Below are 12,721 nucleotides of genomic sequence, written 5' to 3' on the forward strand. Positions count from 1 at the left end.
AAGGGCTTTTTGCTGTACAGCCAGATAGTGCAGCCCACTTGGGTCTAGAGTAATTAAATTTCCATTTGTAAGTTCGGGACAGCTGAAAAGGTGAGCTGAGGCAAAGAGAGATGTTCAGGGCAATTATTATTATTATTATTATTATGGTGTCTGTAAAAAATAAAATAAGAGCAATAGCAAGAGGGAATGTGTTGGCCAAGATGTTTCAGTTGGTCATCCATGACTGAGGAGGACAGGTGAGAGACCATCATATATTTTGAGGATTGGTGGTAGAAACCTAGGCTGACCATTTTCCTATATATTAGGTATTGCCTGGGACAACATAGGCAAGAAGAAAGCCATCTAAGTCCACAGGGGTGATTAAATGCCAATTATGCGAGTGATGATTCCTCTTCCAAAGAAATGCTTGCTGTGAAACAGACTCTGTCCATCATTAAAGTATTTTTTTCCTGCCAGAGTGCCACAAAACCCCATGGTTTGTCTTTTCTATCCCATGCCTCATCTGTGCCTGGCCAGCACTGATGCTGTTTCTCACTCCCTGTTTTTCTCCCTTAGGTCTCACATTGGGTGCTTTGAAATAACGAAAATAAAAGGAAAGCTCAGATAAAAGACCAAAATGAGGAAACATCGACACTTGCCCTTTATCGCAATGTTCTGCCTCCTGCTCTCAGGCTTTTGCTCGGTTCATGCCCAGCAGCAAGCAGGTAAGACCGGACTGCTTTACCCAACTTTGCCCCTGTACAAATGGGCTGCTAGCTCCCACCGATACATTCGCAACATTTGGGTTTTAACGTGCATGTTGACAGTACATTGTGGTTTATCTTCTGCTCCTCAGCTCCCTGTTGGCTGAGGGCCCTTTTGGACCCAAACCTTGGCGTGGTGCCTTCCCAAGCATGTCACTGGCCAGTGGCATGCCTTTGAAGATCCTCTGCGAGGGATGGGGGTGTGGGATGTGCACCCAGGGTGGTCCCGAGTGAGTTTTCCCTGGGCAGAGATGGTTTGGCCTCCTTGCATGTGTAGGAGGACATTTTGCAGATTCTGAGACCGACACTGCCATCAACCTGCAGAAACGCTGTTTGGGTTTTTTTTAAGAGGAGACACTGGTGTCTTTGGGACCATCACTGGTGTCACAAGGGGGTGTTAGCAGCAGGAAAAGTATGAAAAACTCATGCCAGCACCTAGGCTGCTTAAACTGAGCAGCTCTTTCTTCCTTGAGCACCACCACAAAGCCAGAAAAGCCCTGAGACAGCAAAAAAACTCACAGGGTACCATGGGTGGTTTGAAGCTGAGCAAGTCCAAATTCACATGTGAAGCTGCAGGTGTCTTTGTCTGGCTCAGGGCTGGCATGCAAGCCTGTGCAGCGAGGGTCTGTAGGGGAAAAGCATCTTGCCTCCCCCTCCCTGGGAAGGGTAGGTCGCCTGCTGTCCCCTCCTGTCCCCCGACACCTGCGGTGTCAGGACACTGATGGCTTCCCAGTTCTTCCCCTGTGCTTCTTGTTTTGCTGTGGGAGATAAGGGGAAGCTAATCTTCACTTCATCATGCGAAAGAGGCCGTTGATAATTTGGGCGAGGAGGAGGAGAAGGAGGCGTGCTTGTGTTGATCGATAGAAAATCCTAAACTTCCATCTGTTTTTTTAAAGCTGTCAAAACCGTTGCTGTGGCTGATATAATATTTCTAGTGGATTCCTCTTGGAGCATTGGGAAGGAACATTTCCAACTGGTTCGAGAGTTTCTGTATGATGTTGTAAAAGCTTTAGATGTGGGAGGAAATGATTTTCACTTTGCCTTGGTCCAGTTCAGCGGAAACCCCCACACAGAGTTCCAGTTAAATACCTACCCCTCTACCCGAGACGTCCTGTCCCATATTGCCAACATGCCTTACATGGGGGGAGGCACCAAGACTGGAAAAGGATTAGAGTACCTAATCGAGAACCATCTCACTAAAGCTGCTGGAAGCAGAGCCAGTGAAGGCGTCCCCCAGGTTATTATAGTGTTAACGGACGGACGATCCCAGTATGATGTGGCTCTGCCACCATCTGTCCTTAAATCGGCCCATATAAACATGTTTGCAGTCGGCGTGCAGGATGCAGTGGAAGGGGAGTTAAAGGAAATAGCAAGCGAACCCTTCGATACGCACCTTTTCAACCTAGAGAATTTTACTGCTCTCCATGGCATAGTTGGAGATTTAGTGGCAAGTGTCCATTCATCCATGACTCCAGAAAAGGCTGGGGCCAAAGGACTGGTTAAAGACATCACAGGTAATGGCTGACTGCTGATGGCTCCCATCAGCATGGTATCTGCTAGCATTGCTCTGTTTAAAGCCTTTGTAGGGACAAGACTGAGATGGACGTTCAGAGGTTTAAAAACAAAGGTTTGAAGTGTGTGGCCCCGTGTTTGTAGGTATTGAGCGTGACATCGTCTGCAGACTGAGCTGGCATCCCTGCCGGAGCTGCCAGGAGGTAGCACAGGAGTCCTTGGATGGGCAACGGCCCATTGTGGCCACCTTTTTGCTCCCATGGCATGGAAATGCAAATGCAGGGAGCTCTGAAGAATTACTAAATTGCCCCATCCTATCCACTCCCAAGGCAGGGAAATAGGGAAGGAACAGATCAGCCGTGATGGAGGCTCTTTGAGGTCCTGACCGAAAACCCTCTGGAGACCAAGAAGGTCGCTGCTGGCTGCGGGGACACCATGCAGGATGTCCTCTTGCAGGTAGCGGGGGAGATAGGTGATGCGCTACTCCAGAAAGTCACATTCTTGGCTGAAGACATCAAAAGCAGTTCAGTGGAGAACTTCTCTGCTGAAACCCCATCCCTGAGGCAGCCCTTATCCTCTCTCCTCATCCGCTTGGAGGAGGTGTGTGGTTGGAAAGTCTGTTTTGCATGCCACTCAAATGCCTGCTTTACAAGCCAATGGCTTCCACCTGCCAGAGCACTGGACCCTTCCTGTAAGCAAAACTTCTCTGCAAACCATGTTGACTTCGACAAATCTGTGTTGAACACAAGCCGGGGGCCCAATTTGCCTGGAAAAAAATAAGACAGTCTTCCTCCATCCCTTCTCTGGTTATGAATTTTCAGTGTGGAAAGGGCCTTCTGAGCAGCTTTGTTGTGTTTCAAAACAGAAGACCCAGAGATCAAACCTTTCTTTTTATTCCTGAGACTCCATCTGAAGGTCAATAACTTGTGTGGTGATGTAAGGCAACGGCAGTGTAATGAGGCAGCGTAACATTAATCTCCCTGTGTTGTCTTGCCTGATTAACCCTCACGCCAGCCCCCCTGGGTGCTCTCCATCACTGCATGACACCGAGCAACACCAAAAGGCTGTGCTCATGTGTGTTTTTATTGTGCAAAGTGCTTGACAGGGTAAATATCCAGATCACATGAAAGCCACAGAGAAGAAAAGCAGAGGCCCCAGAAAGATGACATAAATTTTGCCAGTTCTAAGAAAATCATGTCAATGTATGTATACCCAACCCACTGACAGCACTGCAGTAGCTGTTAGTCACCTTCACCATGAAGGGCCCCAGTGCTTCCCTGTTGAAATCAACAGAGGAATTGGTCTTTGGCAGCTGACTGTCTTCCTCTGGGGCATGCCAGCAGGTAACTCCATAGTACAGAAACATCTGGAGTCACAGACATCTGTTTACAAGCTTTAAAGGCAAATTCCTACTTTATGTATATAATGCATTTCCAAGTTTGTTTCTACTCAAAGATACTTTTTGCAAGCATTTCCTTCCCCCCTTATAACACAAATTTTAGCTAATCCTACTATTGTCATTTTGCCCCTGTGTGACTTGCATGGGCAATCTATGGAGCATCATTAAACATGGGAAAAGATGTTACAGATCCTAAACATTGGATGACAATAATGTGCAAAGCATGGTACAAATAACTGTTTGCATAAGAGTTTAAGAAGCCATTTATTCAGCTGATAACTCCATGTATCATTAAAATGTATAAAAGTGCCATGGATGTTATGCTAGAAGTGAGCCCTAATATGAAACAGAAATGTAAAAAACCACCAGTCCCATAGTACTTCCAGTATAGTGTACCAAAGTTGTTGGTCTGTGGCAGTCCCCAGAGCTGACTAAAGTATGAAAGTCAGCCCCAAGCTTGCCCTGATGTATTCGTTAAACCTTAGCTGTCTGTCTCATCTGCCCCTCCTTGCTTAGTTGTGTAACAAGCATGCTTTTATTTGTTCTCGAGCACCAGCTTGTTCCATAAATATGCACTGAAGTACCAGGTTTTTTTACAGTGATGACAAATTATCCAACGCATCTGTTTCATATCTATTTTCTTTCCTGTGGGAGTGACCTGTGCTGCTGTGATGGCACCCACTGGTGTCTGAAATCTTGTTCCTCAAAAAGATGTCCAGAATATCTAAACAGTGCTGGGTACAACTGCTTTGAGGTCTCCCTTTCTTTTATATGATGAAGAACAACATGTACATCCCAATTGAAAATGGCACAGTAAAGACAACCCTAAGCATCCCTAAATTTCCACTCGATGGAAAAATATATCCTGGAGCCCTTTGCAATTCTGAACTGTGTTGATATTCTCCAAGCCAACACTGGCTATTGAGTTAGCCCAGAGAATCAATGATGCCCTGGAGACCTTCTCCTTTGTTGCCAGAACAGTAGCATCATTTGAATCTCTTTGTGGCATTGTGATGTATGAAAGCAACTACTAGAAAACCTACTAAATAGGCAAAAAAAGATTGACACTGATGGTAAATAGCGAAGGCTGCAGGTTTATCCCTGGCCTTGCTAAACTACATGCCACTTTTGCTACTGGTTTCACCTTTGGCTTTCCAAAGTTGCGAGCTGAGTGGGATTTCCGAATGTTTCTTGTCACTCATTTTCAAATAATCTGAAATTTGATTTCTTAACAAGATTGGAGAGTAATAGCATGGAAACATCTGAGCATGCTCTGGGGTCTTCTTTCCCCCATTTTTGCATACATACAGCTCTTGGTGATGTTGATGATAAAATTAGCTGAGCAAAAGGAGTAAGAGCAGACCCCAGGGAATTTTGGGTCTGCTTTGGTAAGTCTCACAGCAAAAATGCCTCCTCTCAACAACCATGTTCATGCCATACAAAAGTTTTGTTTGGTGTTTGTATATTCTCAGCAGATGCTTGTGATCATCTGGGTATGCTCACAACAAATAGAGTTGGATAATTGTGTCATGACTGATTTCATCACCCTATTTTAACCTGATTCTGCATTCCTTGATTGAATATCCAGAGTCCGTATGAAAAATACAGACCAGACTCCTCTATCAATAATCAATGCATCTTTGTGCAAAATAATTAAAGCAAGACAATTTTTGCATGGCATGGGTTGAAAATTGTGTGGGTCAGCTTGCTGGACAAACACCATAGTGTGTATGCTGGCAGCTGGTAAAAGAGTTACAGTGCAAGAATAATAACAAAAATATTTTCAAGTGTTTCTAACAAATGCATTTCAAATAATAATCCTTCATGGTGGGAGAAGCCAATGTATTCAGCTGCTTTTTTTAACCACAAAAGAGCAGAATTGCAACAGAGAGTCTGAAACTTTCCACACACCCAGTAAATGGTGGCTATTTTCTTCCAAAAAAAAAAAAAAAAAAAAAGAGACTGCAATGAAGAAAACCTCTTACAACTATTCATGTCCTCACCTCTTATCTTCAAGGTGAATTACCACCAAAATACACCTTTTTCCTTTGGCTCTGTCAAAATACTTGGGCAGTACTGGCCACTGGTGGAAAGGATCTAGATTTCCAAAAACTGTATTTTGCCAAGTTTTCTCCTCATGTGCAAATAACGCTGACATCTGTGTAACTGCAGCCACCAGCTTGGGTTGTGTCCACTCAAGCCATCTCTTGGTGCGTAGCGGATGCTATTGGGATGAGGCTGGGAGCTCATATTCAATCAGAATGCAGAACTGAGAGGCAAACATCACCTCCTCAGTGAACATGTGTTTTGTTTTCTCATTTTCGTGTTTCTTACTGGTTTTCCAAGAAACATGTCAGAACACTGTACAACTGCATGTAATCACTCATTTTAATGCTTTCACCTTTTGCGTTTCTTTTTTTAAAGCTCAAGAGCCCGCTGACCTTATTTTCCTTATTGACGGATCAAACAACATCGGAAGTGTCAATTTTCAAGCCATACGTGATTTCCTTGTAAATTTGATTGAAAACCTCAGAGTTGGAGCTCAGCAAATACACATTGGGGTGGTGCAGTATAGTGATCAACCCAAAACCGAGTTCGCTTTGAACAGCTACTCCACAAAAGCGGATGTTCTGGATGCCGTGAAGGCACTTAGTTTCCGCGGTGGCGAGGAAGCGAACACCGGTGCGGCACTGGAGTTTGTGGTGGAGAACCTCTTCACCCAGGCGGGAGGCAGCAGGATAGAGGAATCGGTGCCTCAGATTTTAGTGCTCATAAGTGGTGGAGAGTCTAGTGATGATATCCGAGAGGGCTTGTTAGCGGTGAAGCAAGCTAGTATATTTTCATTTAGCGTTGGGGTCCTGAATGCTGACAGTGCAGAGCTGCAGCAGATTGCTACTGGTGGAAGCTTCGCATTTACTGCCCTGGATATCCATAACCTTGATGGTCTTCAAGAATTATTACTACCCAACATTGTTGGAGTGGCCCAAAGACTCATTTTGTTAGAGGCCCCAACCACTGTGACTGAAGGTATGTATGCCTTTCTAGACTGTTGCATTTCGATGAATCAACTACTGAATGAGCTTTTGCACGCTTTAAAAACATATTTATTATTTTAATCTAATATTTTTTATTTTTGCAATGCATCTTTCTGGTCTGGTTATGGAGAAACAGTGGGAAAGACAAATAGTCCTGCGGCTAATGTGCAGAAACTCATTTACCCAGGGGGTTATGTTTTGAAAACTGAGGTTTTGGGTCAATAACTGGGATGGCACAGAGGACATGAGGAGGACACAGAGATAAAAAGCTCATATAATCCTTATTGGGGTATCTAAGCACCCTGGAGGTAAATACTGCTGCACTGTCTGTTCTGAAAACATTTATGCCATGTAAGCTTACATTATATGTCAGTTGAAAGTATCATGAGAATGAAATTTAACTGAGGAAGCTAACAGGGATGTTAAACGGATCCCTTTCAAAGAGCTGAATTTATCGGCTTGCTAAAACAGTAAAATTCTGTGCCACATTGAAACTGTGCACTATCCTTAGGAAAAGGGTGAAATTCCTGTGTTGTTGAACTTAAAAGCAGAACAGCCCTTAGTTCTTCTGAAGTGAAATCCCTACCTTGATAACACGTATTCCCCTTCAATTGGTAAGCTGAGAAAGTTTACAGCTTTCCATGAGGCCATGGGAAATGAAAACATAGCTGTCAATATTCCACTTAGGTCACTTTGTCACTCTTAAGTCCCCATTGACATTATTTCTGGACTAGCATTAGCTTGGGTGCAGTAGAATAGTGTCTGGAGCAAGGAGGTGATTAAGAGTTTCTCACCCTGTGGTTTTATGACTAAGTTAAATTTACTGATAGAGAAGCTTTATGAAAGACACAATATGTCATATTTCAGAGGCCTTTGGAAAGGGCCAGGCTGGAGTTGCTGCACTTAATTACCAGGACTCTTAATGCAAACAACTCTTTTGGGATCCAGGTGGCAGTCTGGAGTTCTGTACATACTGTTCAACTCATGATATATGTTGACATACAAAACTGCATTCCAGATGCCTTCACTGATCTATGTCCAAACATGATTGCTAACCTGTTGCTCGAATCAAAGGGGGAAATTTCGCTAAAAGATCATTTCATGACCTTGCCTTGATTATTCCAGGAAAGAACATGAAGAACTTTTGCTTGTAGCACCCCATGAGAACCATATTTAGCTAAATAAGCTGAAGTCTTCATGTCTAGCTAAAATGTGCACGCCAGGACCCATGCAAGTCAATAGAAAATCTCTTTTTCTGCCCCTCTGAATTCTATCAGTTGTAATAGCAAGATTAAAAATGCTGGTACATTTGGTTTCATGTGCACTTGTGTATTTTTCACTTAAAATGCCAGCTCATTTGTAGAAGGTACGACAGTAGCATCAGCCTGTGTGATAGACAGATGGATGTACTAAATGGAGAAGTCGGTATTTTCAAAGGAATTTTAGGGAATTTCTTTTCCCTAGTGTCCATGGAAATGAATTTTTGTTGGTCTGCTTGATTCACATCAGTGCCTTGGAAGTTCTGCAGCATAAAGCACTGGTCTGGGAGATGGACTGCATCCCGAAAGGAATGCCAAACCCATCAAGGTGCTAAGTGTTCCTGTGAAATACTGGTCACCTTGCTTCACTTCATCTCTCCATCTGTACACTAGTCCTCCTGGGATGAATGGATGTCTCAAAGTGCCTTTCTGCCTCCTTTCTTCCTTCTTCTTTAGCTACTGGGGGAACCTGGATGATTAAATTTGACGAGGTGTTTCACCAAAGACAGCTAAGATGGCAATGAGGAGGGAAATATGCGGGCCTGGGTTCAATGCTGACACGCTCCAACATTTCCAACTTTTAAAGTCAAAGATATAATGCTGTGATCCCAAATCCTTTGAAATTCCTGGGAGACTTGCCATCAGCTTTACCAGGCTCTGGATCAGACCCTGTGAGATCTGTACAGCCTTGCTTAAATGCTTCTTCTTTAATTGTGTCCATTGAAATTAGCACTGTGGGGTTTTTTTTCTGTGGGTTTTGGTTCTCGCATTCCTCTTCTCTAAGGAAGCTTACTATAGTATTTGAGAGCTGCAAGAGGAACGAGTAGTAGAGGGAGCTGTTCTTTCCCAGCCTCCCTCATCTTTGCAAAGCCCCTTTGATGTTTTCCACAAACTTCTATACAAAGTCAAATGTTTCCAGGGTCTCCATTTTTGGGTATCTAGCTGCTGACAAGCTAAGGAAGTGCTATGGACATGTCTCCTGGGTGATACAAAGCAGAGATTTCAGCCCTTGTTATCCATTTGGGAAGTTTCCTGTTTTCAGCCCTCTCCTTCTTAGAGTAACTGATGAAGAAAAAAACCTGGCTGGGGGGATGAACGCTGGAAATCATGGCTCTGGGAAAGGGATCATTTAAAGGAATCCTTGTTGCTTTGTGAGTAGCTCTGTTTCAACAGCCTGGTCAGTCAACTGCAAGCCACCAGCAGCCCATTTGAGGCTGTAGCTCAGGGATTGTACCACCACATTCGCTTCGTGCAGGTTCTCATCAATTTGTGTCTGACAGCACCACAGCGGGCTATTTTAAGCTTCAAATTTTGACAATTGATCCTTAATCAAACAATTTCCAGCAAGACTCTGCAAGAGGCTTTGGCAAAGGCTCACACTTGCTGGCAGAAGCAGGTCTCTTGGAGTCCGAGGGCAGATGAGGCAGCTGAGTCGCAGATGTCATCTCCAGCTCTAATTCACTCCTTGGGATAGCCCAATCTCGTGGCACTCACCCGTAATGAGAAACCTGATAGAGATCAGCCTTTGGAAGCACTGCTTTCTGTGGCCAGCTGGTGTCTGGCCAAGAAGGCCTGCAGCCAAAGCTTTGTTCTTTGTTCAAATCCAAAGTAAATAACCTCCATGCAGGGGAGCCCTGATGGGCTGAGGGGCTGTCCTTTTCCATCCAGGCAGGACAACAGAGTGTTTGCTACCACTTGCCCTGAGGGATGTGAGATCCTGACGATGCTGGATCTCCTCTTCCCCCAGGTTGTGCACTGGGCATAGCAATGAGCTTGGGAGGCGATGGGCCTGCCACCTTGAATATTGACCCCATTTCAGGAGCCCTTAGGTGGGTGATCTAAGTACATCCCAAGTCCAACGTAATGCAGTAATTCATAATGCTCCAGCGTAACTTGGAAGCAACACCAGGTTTCCTTTTTCACTTCAATAGCATGAAATCAGGGAGGTGGTGATGTGAGTGGGGTTGTCTAAAAGATGGTATTAAGATTAGCTCCCATGATGATCATGTATCATGCTTTTATCATAATGGTATTGGTCTTGTTAATATTTACTGTTTTCTTCCTGTACATTTGCTATACTAAATATAATGGTTCTTTGGTTTCAATGCTGCACAACATTTATTTTTTTCTTCCTCCCTAACTATCTTCCTTCAAACTTAGCCAAGGAACTGGAAAGCTAATTGTGCTCTTTCTGTGTCCTATGCCATCGTCAATAATACAGTTTCAGAGCTTACAACTAGGGGACCCATTTTGTTAAAGGGATGGCAACCAGAATATAATTCAGCTCTTCCATGGCTGGGCTGGCTGCGCCAAGAAAAATCATAACTATTTTTTATTAGATAAAGAATAAGATGTAGGATGTGAAGACCCAAAGTCCAGGTACGTTGAATAAGTGGAGACTGTTCTTGTGTCATTGCTCTTGGGAACGTAATCCTTCTGAGACCAAACCACACTCTGCCATGATTCAGATGCTCCACTGCAGATAGAGGGAGCATCACCTGCTTATTTTATCTCACGTGCCAGCTGGGTGCCAAGATTTCTCCTGACTCTTTGCCTTTCTTTCTTGTTTTGACATGTATATGCATTTTAATATTACATTTTATAAACAATACAATCCTTGAAACTCTTCAATTCTTCCATGTTTTAGAAAGGGGAAACATTCAATCAGATTTCTTATTAGCCCTCTGCTAGAACATAAAAATTCTGTTTTGAAAGCGAGACCCTTTTAAAAGTGTTTTAAAGGCTTCTACTAACATTATGTTCATGTGTCACTTGCAGTTATTGAAGTGAACAAGAAGGATATAGTCTTCCTGATAGATGGCTCAACTGCTTTGGGGTCTGGCCCCTTTAACTCAATTCGTGATTTTGTTGCCAAAATTGTCCAAAGGCTGGAGGTTGGACCCGACCTGATCCAAGTCGCAGTGGCACAGTACGCAGACACTGTGAAGCCAGAGTTTTATTTTAACACCCACCAGAGCAGAAAGGACGTGATGGCTAACGTGAAGAGAATGAAGCTCATGGGTGGTACAGCACTCAACACTGGCTCAGCACTGGACTTTGTGAGAGCCAACTTCTTCACTAGTGCTGCTGGGTGCAGGATGGAGGAAGGGGTGCTCCCTATGCTGGTGCTCATCACTGGTGGTAAGTCCAGGGATGCTGTTGACCAAGCTGCGGCAGAGATGAAAAGGAACCGGATAGTGATCCTTGCTGTTGGGTCAAGAAATGCCGATGTGGCAGAACTTCAAGAAATTGCCCATGAGAGAGATTTTGTGTTCACCCCAGACGACTTCCGTGTTCAGTTCATGCAAGCCATTCTTCCTGAAGTGCTGTCACCTATCCGGACACTGTCTGGAGGACTGATTATCCAAGAACCACCATCAGGTAATTAATTACCTTTTTCTAATTAAGGAGATATGGTTTATATGTTTGTTAACTCTTACTCTATGACAGGTAGAGATAAGATGGGGAAAAAAGGGTCAAGCACATGTTTCAGCATAACTAAATGTTGTCTCTCTGATTTGCATGAACAGATCGGTGGATTTGGTAGTGTGGTTGTTGTTACAGCTTTGTCATTCCTTTCTGGAGATTTTTGTCCCATTCCATATTTGGCACCAACATTTAAAGGCCTGGACATGGAAGATGTGCTTTACTAGTTTGGTACAGAAATTGTTCAGTGGAGGCTTTTTCTCTCACTTAGGGTTTGTGTAACCTAGGAACAGGACACACTGTGAATTTAATAATCTCTTCCCCAGTTTGAAAATCATCTGTAGTGGATATTTGCTCAAGAAAGGTTAAAAGTTTCTTCTGAGTGTAACTAAAATAAGCAAGTTTGTTCATGGATATGTTCAGAGAAAACTAGCGTGACACTGTTGGACTGAAACTCACCCTTTAAGAACATACTTAGAGTTTTCTTACCATTTACTCAGCTAAAGCCCTAAGAGGAGTACGACATTATTGCATTGTTGATTTTAATTTAGTCTGTTTAGAAGATGATTCAAATCCCTGGGAAGCCAGTCTATTCTTTTTACTTGGTTTTGCCATTGACATCGGTAGACTTTGGAAGTAATCCAGTCACTAGAGTCATGTCTTTTGAGGAAGTTTCGCCTGCATTTCAAGAGGTGTTCTAGCTGCATAGAGATTTTATACCAAATTTCTCAGGATTTCTTCCTGATAGAGATGCCTGAGGTTGAATTAATGTTGTGCTAGATCATATTTGAACCTTGCATTTCTGTCTCACGGAATATAAACATTAGAAAAACAGGACTTCTTCCAGCTCCCACTAAGGTCAATAGTCCTATGAACCATGTCCATATATTTTCTAGTTTCTCCAAGTAATTCAAAATTCTAGACTGCAGTGCAAAAGAAACTGAGTTTTTGGAAAGGGTCCTTAAAGAATTAAAGCCTATGACTGATTTACATGAAGAGCAGACATTTTAAAATCAGTTTGCCAATACTTGTCCTTAATTAAGATGAATATCACAGTACTTAACATTTAATAAGCTTTTTCTCAGAATGTGTTTCCTGCTAATACAGTTTTGCATGGCTATATACCAAACCTGATATTTTTTTTTCAATGTAAATTAAAAATGTTTCTATACTTCCTTTTTCTTTAAAGCTCATTCATGCAGCTTCTCTTTTTTTCCCAGTCCTTTTGCTCTATTGTGCTTACAGCTGTTCATATACACAATAAGCAAGTAATCACATCCTACTCCACATAATTGCTGTGATTAATAACATAAGTGGATTTTGACACACTAGGCAGTCTGTTACCTT

The 12,721-nt window shown here is 43.2% G+C and overlaps 1 protein-coding gene across 2 annotated transcripts in view; it reads left to right on the top strand.

The window, feature by feature from the left end:
• Positions 1–616: 616 nt before the first annotated feature.
• Positions 617–12,721, top strand: part of COL6A3 (collagen type VI alpha 3 chain) — a 53,703-nt gene continuing 41,598 nt past the window's right edge. The window contains exons 1-4 of one of the 2 annotated variants that reach the window (XM_086465302.1): positions 617–704; positions 1,640–2,257; positions 6,079–6,681; positions 10,727–11,329. In XM_086465302.1, the coding sequence (XP_086321428.1) occupies positions 617–704; positions 1,640–2,257; positions 6,079–6,681; positions 10,727–11,329 (1,912 nt within the window). The remainder of the gene's footprint in view (positions 705–1,639; positions 2,258–6,078; positions 6,682–10,726; positions 11,330–12,721) is intronic. The other variant, XM_086465303.1, reaches the window with a different exon arrangement.

Source organism: Leptosomus discolor, chromosome 5 (assembly GCF_034619465.1).
Source record: "Leptosomus discolor isolate bLepDis1 chromosome 5, bLepDis1.hap2, whole genome shotgun sequence".
NCBI lineage: Eukaryota > Metazoa > Chordata > Aves > Leptosomiformes > Leptosomidae > Leptosomus > Leptosomus discolor.